Consider the following 18,917-nt stretch of genomic DNA (forward strand, 5'->3'; position numbering starts at 1 on the left):
ACATGTCTGACAGTATAAGGCAGCTTCATTGGTCATGTGGTTTTAGCTGCTGAAGGTTTCTTCCCAAAGACTGAGCTAATTTCAGGGACCTCTCTTAGAACCTACTAAATCATCCATCAACGTCAGGATTGTCAACTCAGGCTGGCAGCATCTCTCCAGGGTCTCTGGCTGAGGTCTTTCCCATCACTTACTATCAGATCTTCAACTGGAGATTCCGGGGATTGAAACTGGGACCTTCTGCATGCCAAGCACTCCCACTGAGCTGCAGTCCCCCTCCATGGCTCTCCAGGGTCTCTGGCTGAGATCTTTCCCACCACCTCCTGCCTGGCCCTTTTCACTGGAGATGCCGGGGATTGAACCAAGGACCTTCTGCAGTCCAAACCGATGCTCTACCAGCTCAGCCTAGCCCCTCTCCATCAGAAGATGTCTTTGTCTGTCAGCCCTGCTGCTGGCCCTGCAAAGGCTCCATCCCAGGTGGGGAGGATCACAGGGCACAGCAAAGCTCCTGGCAAAATGCAGTTGCTATGGAGAGGACAGCATCATTGCCCTGTGCGACAGGCACACCTGGACGCAGCTGCTAGAGCCTGTCTTCCAGCCAAAACAGTCGGACGGCTCAGTAGACCAATTGGGGCACGGCGGAAAGGCTGGGGAGAAGCCGCAGTGCTTTTGCGATTCCGCCAGTCCTCGCCGTCTTGCCGTTTTCCCCATTAGCTCCCTTCGGGGGGCAAATCGCCTTGATCAGCTGCACAGACTTTCCATCGCTCGGTTTCTCAACACAGCCCTGCTGGAAGCTTTCAGGGATGATTTCGGAGTCGTGGGCCACGTGCGCGCCCTTCACTGGAGCCTCGGCAAACTAGGAGAAGCGTTTCTGGATCATCAGAGGCCGACTTTGTTCTGCCACCAGAATCGAGAAATTGAGTTTTCACCCAACTTGATGTGATCAGAATCTGGAATGGTGTATATACAAGCCAGCGTTGTGAAGCTGTTAAGAGCGGTGGCCTCTGATTGGGAAACTGGGTTTGATTCCCTGCTCCTTCACATGCAGCCAGCTGGGCGATCTTGGAGCAGGCACAGTTCTCTCAGAGCTCTCTCAGCTTCATCTGCCTCACTGGGTGTCTGTTGTGGGGAGTAGGTGGTTGTAAGCCACTTTGAGACCCATGGGGCCTGTTGGGTGACCTTGATCCAGTCACAGTTCTCTCAGAGCTCTCTTGGCCTCATCTACCTCACAGGGTGTCTGTTTTGGGGAGAGGGAGGGCAAGCAATTGCAAGTCACTTTGAGACACATTAGGCCTGGTGGATGACTTTGGGCCAGTCCCAGTTCCTTCAGAGCTCTCTCAGCCCCACCTACAATACGGGGTATCTGTTGTGGGGAGAGGAAGGGCAGGCGGTAAGCCACTTTGAACCATATGAGCCCTGTTGTGTCTGTTGTGAGGAGAGGATAGAAAGGTGAATGTAGGCAACTTTGAGAATCTTTGGGGTCATAGAAGGCAGGATACAAAAAAAAAACACAGTTCTTCTTTGGAGAACGAACGATAGAATGAATCAATGGAGCCAATATTTTTGAATGGTGCTCTTTTTGACCCCTGATGCCTTGAAGTTCCATTCTGACCATCATTAGAGCAACCTTATCGATTTCTGGGAGCTCTCCTTGGTCCTGAAAGGCCAGGTTGTGCCCTATATTGCATGTAATCCAGCTGCACCTTGCCCCCTATTTCCTGTTACCTGAAAGAGTCTTAAAGCTGTTTACAGTCCCTTTCTCTCCCCACAACAGGCACCTTGTGAGGTGAGTGAGTCTGAGATAGTTCTCAGAGAACTGGCCCAAGGTCACCCATCTGGCTGCATTTGGAGAGCAGGGAATCAAACCCAGTTCTCAAGATTAGAGAGCCTCATTATTAACCACTTCACCACACCAGCTCCCAGCTGGATTGGGGCAAATGGGTCCTCTTCAAAATGGAGACCACCTTCTCCCCCCCCCAAAAAAAAAATACACATGGTGCAGGGTTTTTCAAAGCGGATAATATGAAGATAGCAAGCTGCCATGTCTAAAAGAATTTTTTTTTTTAATTTTTCATGATGGCATCGCTGTGCTGCAGATCTGGCCTACCCCAAAGCTGTACAACAGGTGACACTGAGAGACAAAACCCAACTCCTGTACGTTTTCCTGCACTGCTGTTCTCTCGCCCAAAATAGCCTCGTCCTGACCATAAAAAACAACACAACTCCCCGCATCAGATTGCAGACAACACCGATTTATGCAAAGCCAGCCAACGTGCATAATCCTTCTAGATTTTGTTTTAAAGCAAGATCGCTTGGCATGCGAATGGCACTTAGCCAGGCCGGATTCATGTTGTGAAACCCCTCTGGCTGGAAGCATTTGCGCAAAACACTGAACATGCTTTAAATGGGTTCAGAAACCCCAGTGGGAAGCTCAGCCCCAAGGGGACACCCGTCTGCCGCCCGAGGCAGAGAAGAGGCCTCATTAGGAAGAAATTGCTGTTTGCTCGCTTTGAGGCGATCGGTTGGGAAACAGACGCTTGTGTAAACAACGTTCCAATCACTGCCTAACCCAGGGGTAGTCAAACTGCGGCCCTCCAGATGTCCATGGACTACAACTACCATGAGCCCCTGCCAGCATTCGCAGCATTTTTTATTCGAAAAACATCAGGGAGTTCCTAATCTAACTATGCGAAATCCACATGTCCTCTGAGGCCCCCTGCAGGATATTCTTCAGAGGCTTTTGAATCATGCACACTTTAGATCTTGCATAATCCATCAGCAGGGACTGAATCTGGGCCCGTTGGCATGTAAAGCAGGAGCTCTAGCATGGCACAGTGCCATTTGAGTCACACTCTTGTAGCAAATCCAAAACCACTCCTAAGCAAATGCCCAACTTGGGGGTGGGGGAGGGGAGAAGCCGATGGCAAAAGAGCCTCAAACGTGCTTTTAATATCATCAAGGCATGGCGAAAAAGGCATGGCATTCTGAGAGTCGCCGGATTTCTTTGTCGGGGCTTCAAGTGACTGGAACAGGCTCAAGAATTTCTCAGCCTTCGTCCCTTTTTTGGAGAAAGGAGACACCGATCATTAACCTACTCTGAAAGGGTTTACAAGCCATGCGGCAAATCCAGGCCTCGGCGCATCTGGGCAGCTTTTCCCAAGAAAGGCCAGACTCCCCCTGGTCTCAAAGCCGCTTCTGAGTTTGAGATTCAAGGTGGAGGAGAGTCCAGCTGGGACTGGAGAAACCTGGGAGCCAGTGCAGGGAGTGCTGCAGGGGTAGTCAAACTGCAGCCCTCCAGATGTCCATGGACTACAATTCCCAGGAGCCCCCTGCCAGCGAAAGCTGGCAGGGGGCTCCTGGGAATTGTAGTCCATGGACATCTGGAGGGCCGCAGTTTGACTACCCCTGGCTTAGAGTGTTGGACCAGGTTTGAATGCCTGCTCCGTCCTGGAGGCTTGGACCAATCGAACTCTCTCAGCCAAGTCTACCTTACAGGGGTGTCGTGAGGAGAAAAACAGAGGCGAGGAGAAGGATGGAAACCACATAAATGAAGTAAATAAATAAACAAACCTGGATTCAGGTTCCTGAAGCTCACCTTGGGGGCCAGACCTTCTCTCCCAGTCCACCTCGCAGGGCCATTGTGGGGATAGAACAGAGGAGGGGAAATTACGCATGCATGGTGCCCTGAATCTCCTTAGAGGAAGGACAGGATTCCAAATGGGCTATGTATGTATGCATTCATCCATTTTCTTCTTCTCTCAGACGTGGGAGACACGGCAGAATATTTTTCAAATGCCATCCTTCAGTGCAAGACCTCCAGTAAATAATGCAAGAAGGCGAGACGTGCAGAATCGGAAAACAACGACAGCAACAAACCTCTCTAAACAGTGTGGTTTAGTGGGGAAGGGTGTCGCCCTCCATAATAGACCGCAGCCCCCCCTTCCCTCTTAGTGTTATGATTATGGTGATTCTTACTCCCTCCTTGGGTCATGAGCTGGGTGGCATAATGTCCCCGCCGCTTGGATTGGTTAGGTTAGGTTGGGTTGTACGGCTTTTTTAGAAGATTTTATTGTATTGGGAGTCTTTATGGGGGGTTTATGGTTGCGACCTGCCACGAGCCTCGTGGGAGTGGCGGGTTATAAGTCGAATAAATAAATAAATAAATAAATAAATAAATAAATAAATAAATAAATAAATAAATAAATAAATAAATAATAACCTCCAGGAGACCTGGGTTCGAATCCCCACGTGTGCCATGGAAGCTTGCTGGGTGACCAGGGGCCAATCACGCTGCCTGCCTAACCCGCCTTTCAGGGTTGTTGTGAGGTTGAAAGGGAGGAGAAGAGACTGATGTAAGCTCCTTTGGGTCCCCCTGGAGGACAAAGGTGGGGTGACAATCAAGTCAATCAATCAATAAAGGATGAAAGGGCATCATGGGGAAAGTGGGCAGCAGCAAAAGTAGAAGATAAGGCCATCACAGCAGGAAGTCACCTTCTGTGAGCCCCACCCAGAGCTTCCAGACTTCTGTCCTTCCTTCCTTCCTTCCTTCCTTTTCTCCCTTAGCCCTGAGTCCTATTCTCCTCCCTCCCTCCCTCCCTCCCTCCCTCCCTCCCTCCCTCCCTCCTTCCTTCCTTCCTTCCTTATTTATGGGTTTCTATGACTGCCCCTCATGGTACAGTCATCTCTGTGCATAAAATCACATCATATTAGAAATACCCCTAAGTGGCAACGCATTCCTGTGCCCAACCATGACAATGGATTTACTTTGGACTTGACTTCTTTGCCCTGTTGAACAGCAGAATTTGATTGATTGACTGATTGATTGATTTGGAGCACTTTTATGGCTTCTTAACCTTGGCCCCTGTCATGGGCTGAAACTGGAGGGCCATGCAAAGAGCCGACTGCCCCGGCTTCTTGTAGCCTGCCTCACATTTCCCAAAGGCTCACCCGGGGCGCAGGCTGGTCCAATCGGAACATTTGCACGTTGCCCATCTCCGGGGTCTAGCCATCCTGACGTGCCCCATCGACCCTGGTTCGCGCCCCAAGCAGTCCGCGGGCGGGGGGGGGGGATCGTCCCGGGATAAGGAATCCCCCGGAATCATACAGGTCCGGGATTGCGAGGGAGTCGAGAGAGGGAACCGGTTTCGTTCTGCCGCAGCTCTCCAAAGCGAAGCATCCCGGCCCTCCGCCGCCCTCTAGCGCCCGTTCGCCGCCTCGCTCCGGCACTTGGAAATCCTTCAATGAATCTATTTTCGGTCGTGCTCTTTTTTTGAAAGAACTCCCCCCACCCACCCCGCTCGCTCCCGCCTCCCCCATGACCCAGAGCGTATCTGCGCTGCTTCTCTCCCCCCTCCCCCTCCCCAAAGCCCAGAGAATCGCCTCTTCTCCAGGCAGCCTCCTCCCTCCGGCTTGTGCTGCGCACCGGCTGCAGAAGTGACCGGACTCCCCCCCACCCACCCCCGTTGCGGCTCCCAGAAACTTGCAGCGACCCTCTCTACCCCCGCCGGCCAGAAAACGCCACCGACCCTCCGGGAGGGATTTGGAAAGCCGCGTTGCCCGCGAAAGCCGGAGCCGAGGCCGCCGATCTCGCCGGAGCCGTCCGGGCAGGGCAAGAAGAAACCTGCCTGCATCAACTGAATTTAAAGTTTTGCACAGCCAACGCCTGCCGGTAGTTTGGGGTCTGGTTTTCATGGGGTTTCCCCCCCCCCCTTTCTTTCTCGTTCGCGCTCTTCTCCCGTTCACACCATTGGATTTAGCTGCAAAAGCAGACTGATTTTTCTTTCGTTCTTTCTTTTTTTGAAATTAACACGCAAATCCCCTCATCGCAATCCCCGGGACTGACCAACGGAAGGAAAGATGCCTGTGAAATTGACCAGCCGCCCTTTGAAACTGACCAAGCGACCCTGGTTCGGCGCGTCCTCTTTCCCCAAAACGTCTCCAGGGCTCGCCCGGCTGCCCGCGTGAAGGAAGCCTGAGAAAGGAAAACGGATTATTCGTTTCGCCCTCCCGCCCCCACCCGCACCCCCACCCCCACCCGCACGAAATATCCGCACACACCCCCATCCGCCCCCCACCCCTGGCGTTCACCTTTTAAATGAGCCTTCGATCTTTTTTTGCTTTGCTTTTCTTTTTTGGGCAAGGCGTTTTTGGGATCGCTCTGGTTCGCATTCCGGATTGCGAGGGTGCGGGAAAGAGCCAGAAGTGGATTTGCACAATACTTTTCTCTCCTGGGAGGAGGGATCTCCCGGAGAGGGGATCGGATGGATCGGGGGAGCAGGGTCCTCCGGAGGAGGGGAGCTAGATAGAGGGCAGAGACGGTCCCCTTCCGAATAATTTCCGTGTCGTGGCTTGAGAAGGGGGTATCCTGCCCTGTGAGTATCCTATGTGCACCCTGGAGGATGTAGAGTGAGATGTGGGGAGGGGGAGGTGTGGGGAGAGAGCCCCCATTCCCCGAGCATCTGTTGAGCAGAGACATGCGGGAAGAGACCCATAGACAAGTAGACCCCTAGGGAAGACCCCGGGAACTTTGGTGAGCATCCAGGAAAGGGAGGTTCCTGTCCGGAGCTGAGCGCCCCCTGGAGGGGGGACCGGGGAGCTGCAGGGGAGCCAAGCATGTGCGTGGCTCCTCTCCTGGGCCCCCTTTTCGCACCCAGCCCACCCCCCATGGAGACCGGCCCCTTTTGAAAAAGAATGACTTTCCCTGAGCCGCTCAATGGGAGCTCCCGGGGGAACTACACGGGCGAGGGCGACAACGGGTCGTGGGCCGGAGAGGAGGCGGGCGCCAACCGCAGCGCCTCGGCCCTGAGCCTGGGCCTGCAGTCGGTGGGCGTGGGGGTCTTCCTGGCCCTCTTCATCCTCTCGGCCATCGTGGGCAACATCCTGGTGATCCTCTCGGTGGCCTGCAACCGGCACCTGCAGACGGTGACCAACTACTTCATCATCAACTTGGCCATCGCTGACCTGCTCCTCAGCACCACCGTCCTGCCCTTCTCGGCCACCTTGGACGTGCTGGGCTCCTGGGTCTTCGGCCGGGTCTTCTGCGACATCTGGGCCGCCGTGGACGTCCTGTGCTGCACGGCCTCCATCATGAGCCTCTGCATCATCTCGGTGGACCGCTACATCGGGGTCAAGTACTCCCTCAAGTACCCCACCATCATGACGGAGAAGAAGGCCGTCGTCATCCTGGTGGTGGTGTGGCTCTTGTCCGTGGTCATCTCCGTCGGGCCCCTCTTGGGCTGGAAGGAGCCCCGGCCCCAGGAGGCCAACGTCTGCACCATCACGGAAGAGCCTGGCTATGCCATCTTCTCCTCGCTCTTCTCCTTCTACCTGCCCCTCTCCGTCATCCTGGTGATGTACTTCAACATCTACGTGGTGGCCCGGAGGACCACCAAGAGCCTGGAAGCCGGGGTCAAGAAGGAGCGGAGCAAGTCCATGGAGGTGGTCCTGCGGATCCACTGCCGGAGCGTGCTGGAGGACTCCCTGGCCAGCGCCAAGGGCAAAGGGCACACCTTCCGCAGCTCCCTCTCCGTCCGCCTCCTCAAGTTCTCCAGGGAGAAGAAAGCGGCCAAGACGCTGGCCATCGTGGTCGGGGTCTTTGTCCTCTGCTGGCTGCCATTCTTTTTTGTACTGCCTTTCGGTAAGTGGGGATCTGGGCCTTGCAGAGGGTGGCTCGCCGTTGGGGAGGGGGGAATTCTTGGTGTTTGCTCACCTGCTGGCTGCCAGCTGCAGGTTTCTACTTGGCACCATTGGGTTTGGATGATGAGGGTGACTGCATGCATGCACACCTCGAATGAGGAAGACCTTCCAGGCTGCTGTAGGTAGATAGAACCAAAGAATCCTAGAAGGGGCCATACAGGCCATCTAGTCCCACCCCCTGCTCAGTTCAGGATCAGCCTAGAACTTCCAGGATAAGTACCTGTCCAGCTCCTACTTGAAAACTGCCACCTCCTAAGGCAGCCCATTCCACTGCTGAACTAGACTCAGATAATCCTAGAGTGGGAAGGGGCCGTGCAGGCCATCTAGTCCCACCCCCTGCTCAGTAAAGGATCAGCTTCAAGCATCCAGGAGAAGGATCTGTCCAGCTTGAAGACCACCAGTGAGGGGGAGCTCCCCACCTCCATAGGCAGCCAATTCTCCTGCTGAACTGGACTCATAGAATCCTAGAGTGGGAAGGGGCCATGGAGGCCATCTAGTCCCACCCCCTGCTCAGTGCAGGATGAGCCTCAAGCATCCAGGATAACTATCTGTCCAGCCCCTGATTGAAGACCACCAATGAGAGGGGAGGTCCCCACCTCTGTAGGCAACCAATTCCACAGGCAAACCGCTCTTCCCACAAAATTAGAACAGGTTCCTCAGTGGGCCAGGCTTTCTTGGGAGGTAGTAGGCTCTCTTCTTTTGGAAATCTTTAGGCAAGGCCACCAGACAGCCATGCTGATGCTGTGAATTTAGGCAGATGGCGAGAGGGAGGGTGGGAAGGGATGAGCCAGTGCCCGCCCAGCTTACGTGGTCCTTTCTTGCATGCCCAGGGTAATGCCAATTGTCAATATGGGGTCAGGGAGGCATTTTCTTCCAGGTCAGAGTGCCCCAGGAATCTTGTAGGTTTTTTGTCTTCTACTGGACACTGGGGAACTTATGGGGGGGGGGGTAACTGTGACTTCCATGCACTATGCAGGGGGGATGGACTAGATGACCTTTGAGGTCCCTTCCAGCGTGCTGTCTTGATGTCTCCTGTGCAATTCACTCTGCATTAAATGTGCCGAGCATCTTACTGATGTGCGATCTTCTTACGGTGTGCGTCTAACGGCCAAGAGCTGATGGATGGACGAGGCCCAAAGAACATTGGGTGGGGAGGGGAGGTCTGTATTTTACGGGGAAACAGAAAACGGCCAGCAAAGAATCTCACATTCAGACGAACGGCCCAGGGGCCGAAGCAGCAGGGGGAGAAAAACAAAATCAGCCCTCTGCAGCTTTTCTTCTCAGCAACCCAGACCAAATTCCTACCCCTCCCTGAACGGCTGATGGTACAGGTGAGATTGGCCCAGGGTCCAGGGCAGGAGGCAACAGAAGAGGGGTGGGGGTGGGGGTTAAAAAAAAATCTCTCTTCATGTTTAGAAAGCTTATGTGTTTTCACACAGCTGAAAATGTTTTCTTTATAGTTAGTGGGCAGAGAAGAACCATGTCGATCCAATTCATGCTTCTTTTGCCACGCTGCAAATTCAGACCAGTGGGAAGGGCTCAAAATTGTTGGGGGCAGGTGTAATAATAGCAATAATGTATTGATTGCCCACCAGCTTGGTATCGTGGTCAAGAGCGGCAGCTTCTAAACTGGAGAGCCAGGTTCAATTCCCCGCCCCTCTTCCACATGCAGCCTGCTGGGGGACCTTGGACCAGGCACAGTTCTCTCAGAGCTGTTCTCGCAGAGCAGTTCTCTCGGAACTCTCTCATCCTGACCTACCTCACAGGGTGTCTGTTGCAGGGACAGGATGGGAAAGGCGTTTGTTTGCCGCTTTTTGCAGTAAAAAAGCGGCAGTTCATCTTTTGCAGAGAATACCTGGCTAAGGTGCTCTTTCTAGGAAATTTTAATCCCACCATTCCTCCAAGGACGTTCCTTGTTTTATCCTCACAATTAGAGGGGGGGGGACACTTGGGGGAGGTTAGGGTTGGAGGTGGAGCCTCAAGGAGAGTGAGGTTAGGGGGTAGGAGGAATCAGGGCCTCGATCCATCAAGGGGAGGGTTACCTGCTCAGGCTGGAAGTAGCTCTCCAGGGTTTCAGGCCAGGGCCTTTCACCTCATCTGGTCCTTTTAAAAGTGGAAATGCCAGGGATTGAACTCAGGATCTTCTGCACTAAAATCAGGGCAGTAAGTTTCAGGACAGACCAAAGGAAATGCTACCTTACACACAGAGTGATTAAAATGTGGGATTGGCTGCCAGGGGCTGTGGTGATGGCCGCAGGAATAAACAGCTTGAAAGGGGGATTAGATAGATTCATGGAGGAGAAGTCTAACTACTAGCCCTGGTGGCTGAGGAGAACCTCCACACCCACAGGTACTAGTTCTCTGGATTGCAGGGCCAGGAGGGGAAGGCCTTGGCTTCTGTGCCCTGCTGTTGGCAGTCCAGGGGATCTGGTTGGTCCCTGTGTGAGATGGGAGGCTGGACTGGATGGGCCCTCCCTGGTCTGACCCAGCAGGGCTCTTCTGATGTTCTTAGGAAGGCCTTGGCCTCTCTGCCCTGTTGCTGGCCCTCCAGAGGAACTGGTTGGCCACTGAGATAGGAGGCTGGGCTAGATGGGCCACAGATCTGAACTAGCAGCATTCATGTTTCTTTGTTCAGCAATTTTGTCCAAGCAAACTGATCTCTGTAGTCTGGAGATTCAGGGAAATCTCCATATCGCACCCGGAGAAGGACAGACCTTTGAAATGTCCCCTCTGGGGGGGGAGGCAGGTCAAACCCATAGTGCATCCCACTTTTGGCCCGAGAGAGTGGGTTCTTCACCACCACTGTCCCCGTTCCTGGAGCATCATGACTCAGTCATTGGAAAGGATCGTTGTCATTAATCAGGACATGTTTGCATGGCTAATGAGCCCATTTACAAAAAGCTGTTTGTTCAACAAGGGAGGGAATTCTTCAGGAGTTTAAAAGCGCTCCCCTCCTTTGTCACCTCTTTCTTCGCATTCCGTGTGAAAGTCCAGCAAGATGAGAAAAGAGGGACTCAGAAAACCTCTGCAAAGAGAAAGGCACAATTTTCCTACGGTTGATTTTGAGTTGCATCCCATGGTGCAGGGGTAGTCAACCTGTGGTCCTCCAGAGGTCCATGGACTACAATTCCCATGAGCCCCTGCCAGCAAATGCTGGCAGGGGCTCATGGGAATTGTAGTCCATGGGCCTTTGGAGGACCACAGGTTGACCAACCCTGCCATAGTGAGCTCATTGCTTAAGCTGTCTACCGATATCATGCCTCCATTTGATTCGCAATCACGTATGGTTGGGAAGCACAGCTGTGGACATGCCCACCTGGGGCCCCTCCCTTTCCCGCCCCCTCCAGGAGAACTGATCTCTGCAGTCTGGAGTTCAGTTGCAAAAGCGTGAGGCCTCCAGGCTCCACCTGGAGATTGGCAAGCCTAGCTGAGCTCATCCACCCCCAAGTAATATGGGGAGGGCCTGCAAAGACATAACGCGAATATCTGGAAACTTTTCTGAAATGACACCAGGCCTATTATTAGAATGAGTTTCATTGATGGGTTTGACTTCATGATTCACGGTAATGATGCCTCATTTACTTAACGGTGATTTCAGAGTGGGAATTTCTAATCTAAGCTTGCTATGACACAGGTTGCCAGCTCCAGCCTGGAGAATACTTGGGGATTTGGGGGGTGGAGCCTGAGGAGGGTGGAGTTTAGGGAAGAGGGGGACCTTGGCAGGGTACAGTGCCCTAGAGTCTACCCTGGGGGAGCTCTGTAGTCTGAGGGCATTTCTGCACATGATAAATATAGTGAAATGCTTACCTATTGTAGTCATTATATTCTTGCCGCTCCGCATCACGTCACCAACCTCCTGCATCCAGCCAGTAGACTGTTCACTATATCCGCCATTTTAAAGAGCAAGTTGGTGAACCCCCAAAATTGGATTCACCAACCTAAAACGTGCTTTCCCTCCAGCAGCCAAAGAAATGGAGGTGAAGAAGCACTATCTCTGCCTCCAATGTCCCACCCTCTCACCCGCCTCCCTCTCCCTTCTTATGGGGGAAAGTGCTTCTTAAAAGTGGAGAACAGCCTGGAGCAAAGAATAGGCGTGCAAGCGTGCAGGCGATGCCAGAAATAAAAGTATTTTTCCCAAATTTGTGACACAAAGCAAACCTCTCTAAAGCTCCCCCCCCACACACACAAAAATATCAGGAATGAGTTTGATGGTTAAAAGTATCTAAAGAATCGTGATCCCATAAGGAGTGGCATTCAAAAAGCAATACACATCTATGCATAGGTGTTTAAATGGAGAAGTATTCAATTAAAAAAGAAATAGCGGGTATTGCAGGACATTTAAAACATGGAGGAAGGGGATTGGCTGCCTGGATTGATTGACAGGCAGAAGAGAGTCACGTGTAAAGCGCATTGCTCTCTTCCGCCATTTCCGGCAGCTGATGTGGAGGGGGAGAAGCAGGAAAAGGCGGCAGAGAAGAGTGAGACATCAAAAAGGTGAGGAGTTGATAGAAGGCGCAATAATATTTAGCGCTATGCTATTCCGCTGGCGTAACGCTATTTTTACCGATGTGCGGAAATGCCCTGAATATCCGTTGTAATTTCAGGGGCTCTTCTGGTCCCACCTGGAGGTTGGTAACCCTAGTTACACAGCTGTTCTGTGCCTTTTAGCCACGAAAGACCCACTGGCTCAATTGTCCCACTCTGAAGTCAAACCGTTCCCTTGTCTTCCACCGTCCTCAAGCACTGGGCATCATTAAACTCTTCCAGATCTCCGAGGAAGTGCAGAGACGGCTGCTCCTTTCCCCAATCCGTGCTCAGAATCTCTTATTGGGGCTTTGTGGGAGCCAAACATGGGAAGCCGAACATCTGGAGACAGGGAGCTAAATAAAAAAAACCAGGCCGTCTGGAATCTGATGGCTTCGTTTAGGTAACTGTGAGAGAGTTTTTCTGAAGGGGGCGGGGGAAGAAAGAGAGATGTGACTCGGCTATTTTTGTCCTGCTCGCCTCGCTGAGTGTGACTCAGCGTTTACCTGTCTCGGGTGAAGATTTAGGGATATGGGTTGAAGAAATGAGGCTTCCATGAGCAGCTGAAAAGGAAAGTCGAAGAGAAAACCGGGACTGCTGGATTCTGAGAGATCAACAAGGTTTGGGGGAGAGATGAATTTTCGAGAGTCAAGGAACTGTAAAAGTTCAGGTCCCAGACAGTCCCATCAGATATTTAAGATATGCAGGGCACCAGAAGGCACCGAGGGTCCTTTTGACTAGTAGAGGTCCAGCAGTGGAGTGGCTCTTAGCCACAAGGTATAGAGCAGGGGTAGTCAAACTGTGGACCTCCAGATGTCCATGGACTACAATTCCCAGGAGCCCCTGCCAGCGAATGGCAGGGGGCTCATGGGAATTGTAGTCCATGGACATCTGGAGGGCCGCAGTTTGACTACCTCTGGTAGAGGGATGCTCTGTATGCTTGAGGGGCTGTGGGAGTTCTAGGCCTGCTGGCGGACCGCCAGATGGCACCTGGGTTTTGGCCACTGTGTGACACAGAGTGCTGGGCTAGATGGGCCCCTGGCCTGATCCAACAGGGCTCTTCTGCATGTGTAGTGCTGGGGGGGGGGACATTGGACAAGGCTTCTGGAGTTGTGGTTTTGACCGTGGCACTTGGATTTCACCCATTCTGTGGCATAAAGTGGTGGACTCAACAGGTTATTGGCCTGATTCCACACGGCTTCTCTTATATTCTTAAGAATAAAGGCCCATGACTGGCTCTTGGCTCCAAGGTCTAGGTGGGACACTCTCTCTGGGGCAGGGATGCTCTGGCTTCTTGGTGCTTGGGATGGGGCACAATAGGAAGGCTTCTGGATTTCTGGCCCTGCTGGTGGACCTCCTGATGGCCCCTGCGTTTGGGCCATTGTGTGACTCAGAGGTTTGGCCTAGATGGGCCACTGGCCTGATCCAGTCTGGTTTCTCTTATGCTCTTATGTCTGGGGCAGTGATGCTCTGCATTCTTGGTGCTCGGAGGGCCAAGAGTGGGAGGTCTTCTGGAGTTCTGGCCCTTTGAGAAACCCTTGAAACATCCTTCAGGTTTTGAGAAACCCCAGAAGTGGCACAGTCATGCAGAATATGGTTGGGAAGCAGAGCTGTGGACACGCCCCTCCCCTTCCCACCCCCTCCAGGCCCATCATTGGCCCTTTTGGGAAAGGGGGGGGCAGGTCGACATGACCATATGTGGTCATATTGCTCGATAAAAGTTTTAAAATATATTTTTAAATGAATTAACTCCCACCCTTTTGGAAAACCCTCCCAGACCGTCAAGAAGTCTCAGTGTTTTGTGAATCCCTGTTTGGGAAAACCGGTGCTTCATCCTGGTGACCAGCAATGCAGACTCTTGCATCACTTTCACAAGAGTTAGTTGGGGGGCAAATACCCCGTGTTGAATGGCTGTGATCACGCATGACCTGGGAGGGGACCTCCCACCTGCACTTCTTTCTTCCCCATTGATGCTCAAGGGATTGGGGGTGGGGGGAATGGGGAGGAGAAACATGACCCGGCAGAGACATCACCACACTGGGTGACACTCTAGGAATCTCGCATGGTTTTTACCATAGAGTTGCATGAGATTCTAAGAGCACCAGTGTGACACAGTGGCGCCATTTGGGAGTCTTTTCCCACCTGTGACATCAATGCATCCATGACGGGAGTTTTCGGAACTCTAGTATAACCCTCCCCTTTTCCCGAGTTCTCTCTGGGAGAGAAAAAGATTCACTGGAGGCTTTTCTGTAACAAAGCAGACAAGTTTTATTAAGAATGATCATTCCGACACGAACGAGGACATATCATGCTAGCGTGCTGAAGGAGATTCAAAGTTCTTCCTTTGTCAGATAAGACAGACGAAAGGTCGGGGCCTGGTATTTCAGAAGAAAGTTCACCCGTTCCAGTCTCAGACATAATACACTTTAAAACCCCTTTCAGAGGACACATTACATTGGCCCATAATGCTTGTCTCTCATATATGAGGCAGACAGGGAGGTCTGCGGTTTCTGAGGTCCTTCTAGGGAGGAAAGGAAAATAAGCCCTTTAATTTTCATGGGATATAAGGATGGAATAGATAAGGGTGCTTAGGGTTCAGCAGGTCCAAAAAAAGATTTCGGGTAAGGGTGGAAAAGAAAGACAGAAACATCCTAAAATATAGCAGATCAGCCTTAGGTTTCCTAATCAAAATCTCTTCAAGAATCGTCAATCTTTGCTTAATTTGAGAACCAGAATGATATAGTGCTCAAAGAGCAGCAGACTCTCATCTGGAGAACTGATTCCCTGCTCCTCTCCATGCTGCCAGCTGGGTGACCCTGGACCAGTTCTAGTTCTTTCAGAGATTTTCTTGCAGAGCAGTTCTCTCAGAGCTCTCTCAGTCCCACCTATCTCCCTCCCTCAGCTGGAAGTTGTCAACCTTGTTGGCCAGACTTGTTCTGAATGTGAACCATCTACCCTTCAGCAGCGGGAAGACTCAGTTAAGAGGACTGTTTCCCATCTCCTTGGCTCGGATGAATATTTGTGGGTTGAACCTGACAATCTAATTTACGAGAGAATGAATGAATTCAGAGGGCATGTTGTTTTTACTGTTTGATTGTGAACGGTCGCAAGTCTCTTTGAGAGCAGCGGTATACAAGTCCATGGGTGGATGGGTGGATGGGTGGATGGATGGATGGATTGGTGGATGGATTGGTGGGTGGGTGGGTGGGTGGGTGAGTAGATGTTCTTAGTAGCTAGCTGTGGTGGGCCCTCCCCCTTCTCACCTCTCCTACATACCTGCAAAGATACACCTTAAAAAAAAAACTAAGTCAGACCAAACAAAAAAAAAATGATCCAAAACATGAAAAGAATGCTCCCTTCCTAATGACACACCAAAAAAGCCTCTGTAAAAGGTCAGTGCCTCGTGTTTTCTTTGTGTAGCCTTTCTCCGTTGTGACTGTATTGTGACTGTTTCTCTCGTATGGCGGCTGGCGTTGTGGCCTCCGGCTGGCCAAACGGCCTGAATTTATTACCTGCCAGCCAAGCAGGGTTTTCCTGGCAAAGGGCATTTTTGGTGTTCCACAAAAACAGAGATAGCCGTCGAAAAGATATTGACAGGGCCAAAAACAAAATGTCCCTATTTAAAATGCCTTAACGTGGAGCTGCTCTCTCTCAGAGTGTGAGTCAATTAAACTGCAGGACATTGTGCGATGTATTACCAATAAATAAAACGAACAGTGTGCTGGGAAGTCTCAGCCAGCTCGGGGTACTCAGGCAGTGCTCAGGAGGAGAGGTGCGCGAGGGGTTTTGCCATGGCCTGCCCCTGTGCAGCAACCCTGGGTCTGGGGGTCCCCCTTGCAAGCACAAACTGTGGGAGTCAGATTTGATTCCCCACTCCAACTCCACCTGCAGCCAGCTGGATGACCTTGGGTTAGTCACAGTCCTGTTAGTGCTGTTCTAACAGAGCAGTTCTGTCAGGGCTCTCTCAGACCCATCTACTGCACAGGGTATCTGCTGTGGAGGGGAGGAAGGGAAGGCAATGGGAAGATTCCTTCTGTTGGTGAAAAGCGGGGTATAAAAACCAACTCATCTCCTTTATGATCATCCCTTCCCCTTTTTTTCGCTTGGTAAAGGGGGAGCGGTTAGAAATTGGCTTAGTTGTTTTATATTTCATTACTAATTTTAAAAATAGACCTAATGTTTAATGTTTCATTGCTATGTATTCTAATTCTTTTGTACGCTGCCCTGAGCCTTCAGGGTAGGGTGGGGTATAATTGCAATAAATAAATAGCCAAGCCCAGCTTTAACCATTGCTCCACACTGTCTCTCCGTCTCCCTCTCTCTGCCTCTGGCCAACTGCATTGTTTAGCCCAGGGGTAGTCAAACTGCAGCCCCCTCCTCCGGAGCAAGCCCAGATGTCCATGGACTACAATTCCCATGTGCCCCTGCCAGCCGGCAGGGGCTCATGGGTATTGTAGTCCATGGACATCTGGAGGGCCGCAGTTTGACTACCCCTGGTTTAGCGAAAGGCTACCCTTCCCACCTGCTAGCTGGATCACCGTCCCTCTGAGACGAAGCCAGCCGTGCCAAAAATGGAAAGCTGCATTTCATAATGCCCCTGAAATTTCTTGGCACAGTCAAAGGCAAGCATGAATTTACTGGAGGAAACCACTTTTAATTCCCGTCCTAATGGATAGGGCTCCATTGACATGGCTCTTAGATAATGCAGTTGTTCCCGAGCTGGAAAACTGCAATCTCCAATAGTAACACACAAAGAGGCACACACACAAAACCCCTCCGACAGGTAGGCAAAAGAGAAGCCGCTGCGTTCCCAGCAGAGCCCTTCTGCCGGTGGAGATCTCACGGGCTTGCAAAGAGGCTTATGTAACCGTGCTAATGAGGATGTGGCTATCCTGAGGTCTAAAGAGCATGAGAAAGGGACCCAGATGACTAAGGAGGCTACATTTTCCCACTCTGAAAATCCTTCAAGCCTCAGCTTTCTCCATCTGTAAAATGGCCAGAATGACGTGGGGTGTAGAGGTTAAAAGTGGCAGCTTCTCATCTGGCGTGCCAGGTTTGATTCCCCGCTTCTCCACATTCAGCCAGCTGGGCTAGTCACGGTCCTGTTAGGGCTGTTCTCGCAGAGCAGTAACAGACTGCTCTCTTAGGGCTCTCTCAGCCTCACCCACCTAAAAGGGTGTCTGTTGAGGGGAGAGGAAGGGAAGGCGATTGTAAGCTGCTTTGAGACTCCTTCGGGTAAAGAACAACTCTTCTCCATCCTCCACATGGCAGCCTTTTAAATACTTGAAGATGGTTCTCAGATCCCCTCTCAGTCACCTCCTCTCCAGGCTAAACAGACCAAGCTCCCCCAACCAAAATGGGGAGACGAGAACCATGTCAGCCACTCTGGGCCCCCACGGAGGAGAAAGGCAGGGTGCAGATGAATTAAATAAATAAGGGAGTAAAGATTGACAAGAGAGCCATAAATTGATGAACTAGCTCATAGCTGTGACGGTCCATGTGGATTAGGGAGAGGGGGGCTCCTTCTTGTACTGTTGTATTGCTCATCCGTCTCCTGAATTAATGACAGCATGTTGATCGTTAATTAATTCCGCTGTCGGTCCGGAGTCCGGACGAATTTCAAACAGGCGTGATGATGGTACAGTAACGGTGGCATAAATTAGCCGTGGGATTCTGCCCAGCACTGCCTTGCTAGCCGCCCCGATTGATTGTGGGAAGTGCTGTCAGGGGGAGGCCTGCTCAGGATGACCCTGAATGGTTTTTAGGGCAAGATACATTCAGGGGTGGTTTGTCAGTCCCTACCTCTGTATGGTGTAAGGCAGTGGTCCCCAACTCCCGGTCTGACCGGGACCACCAACCCCCCCAGGTCTCAGTAAAATTGCCGTTGACTGGTCCCCAGTGATAAAAAGGTTGGGGACCACTGCTGTAGGGTTTCCAGACACCATCGCCACCCTTGGAGGTCAGCATTCCCCACTGGCTGGTCCCACCAGCCTGCCACCAATCAACTGGCTGCTCGGGGGAACCTGCCCTGAAAAAGAGAGAGACTCACCCAATGACCAGCAAAGTGTCAGTGTCACTGACCACGTGACCCGGAACCAGATGTGATGTCATTGTATCCAAGTCGTAGGGGAGACCCTCTGGCATTTGGGCAAAAACTCTATGGTAGACATGGTGCATGTAGACCGGCCGAGGACCTGACCTTGAGGTCCAAGGCGGGGTCATCATCCTGCAAGTGAATTTGGCCAACGTGTGGCTGGATCACAGCTCCTGGGTCCGTTCGCTTGAAAGGGACAATGACCTGTAGCTCTCACTGGCAGGAATCTTCCTCAGTTCTCCACTGTATATATTGGGTGTTTTCTAAGGCGGGGGTAGTCAACCTGTGGTCCTCCAGATGTCCATGGACTACAATTCCCATGAAACCCCTGCCAGCGTGCTGGCAGGGGCTCATGGGAATTGTAGTCCATGGACATCAGGAGGACCACAGGTTGACTACTCCTGTTCTAGGGGAGTTGTCAGTTCAGTTTTGGACCCTGTCTTAGAGCTCAGGTCAGTAAAGAGATAGAAGGAACTCCCTGACCTCTGAACCCATGGATTGAACAAATTTACCATAAAGTTTTTGCCCAAATACCAGAGCTTCGTCGTCCCCCCCCCCCCCCCATCCCCCATGATGGAGGTATTTGGCCATCCCAGTGCAATGAAGC

At 52.0% G+C, this 18,917-nt stretch overlaps 1 protein-coding gene across 1 annotated transcript in view; it reads left to right on the top strand.

Annotated features, from left to right (window-relative positions):
• The first annotated feature begins 5,916 nt into the window (after nucleotides 1-5,916).
• ADRA1D (adrenoceptor alpha 1D) overlaps nucleotides 5,917-18,917 on the top strand; it is a 40,165-nt gene continuing 27,164 nt past the window's right edge. Inside the window, exon 1 of the mRNA XM_077301179.1 lies at nucleotides 5,917-7,633. Within this exon, the coding sequence (XP_077157294.1) occupies nucleotides 6,688-7,633 (946 nt within the window). The 5' untranslated portion in view covers nucleotides 5,917-6,687. The remainder of the gene's footprint in view (nucleotides 7,634-18,917) is intronic.

The sequence above is a fragment of the Paroedura picta genome, chromosome 10 (assembly GCF_049243985.1).
Source record: "Paroedura picta isolate Pp20150507F chromosome 10, Ppicta_v3.0, whole genome shotgun sequence".
In the NCBI taxonomy this organism is placed as follows: domain Eukaryota; kingdom Metazoa; phylum Chordata; class Lepidosauria; order Squamata; family Gekkonidae; genus Paroedura; species Paroedura picta.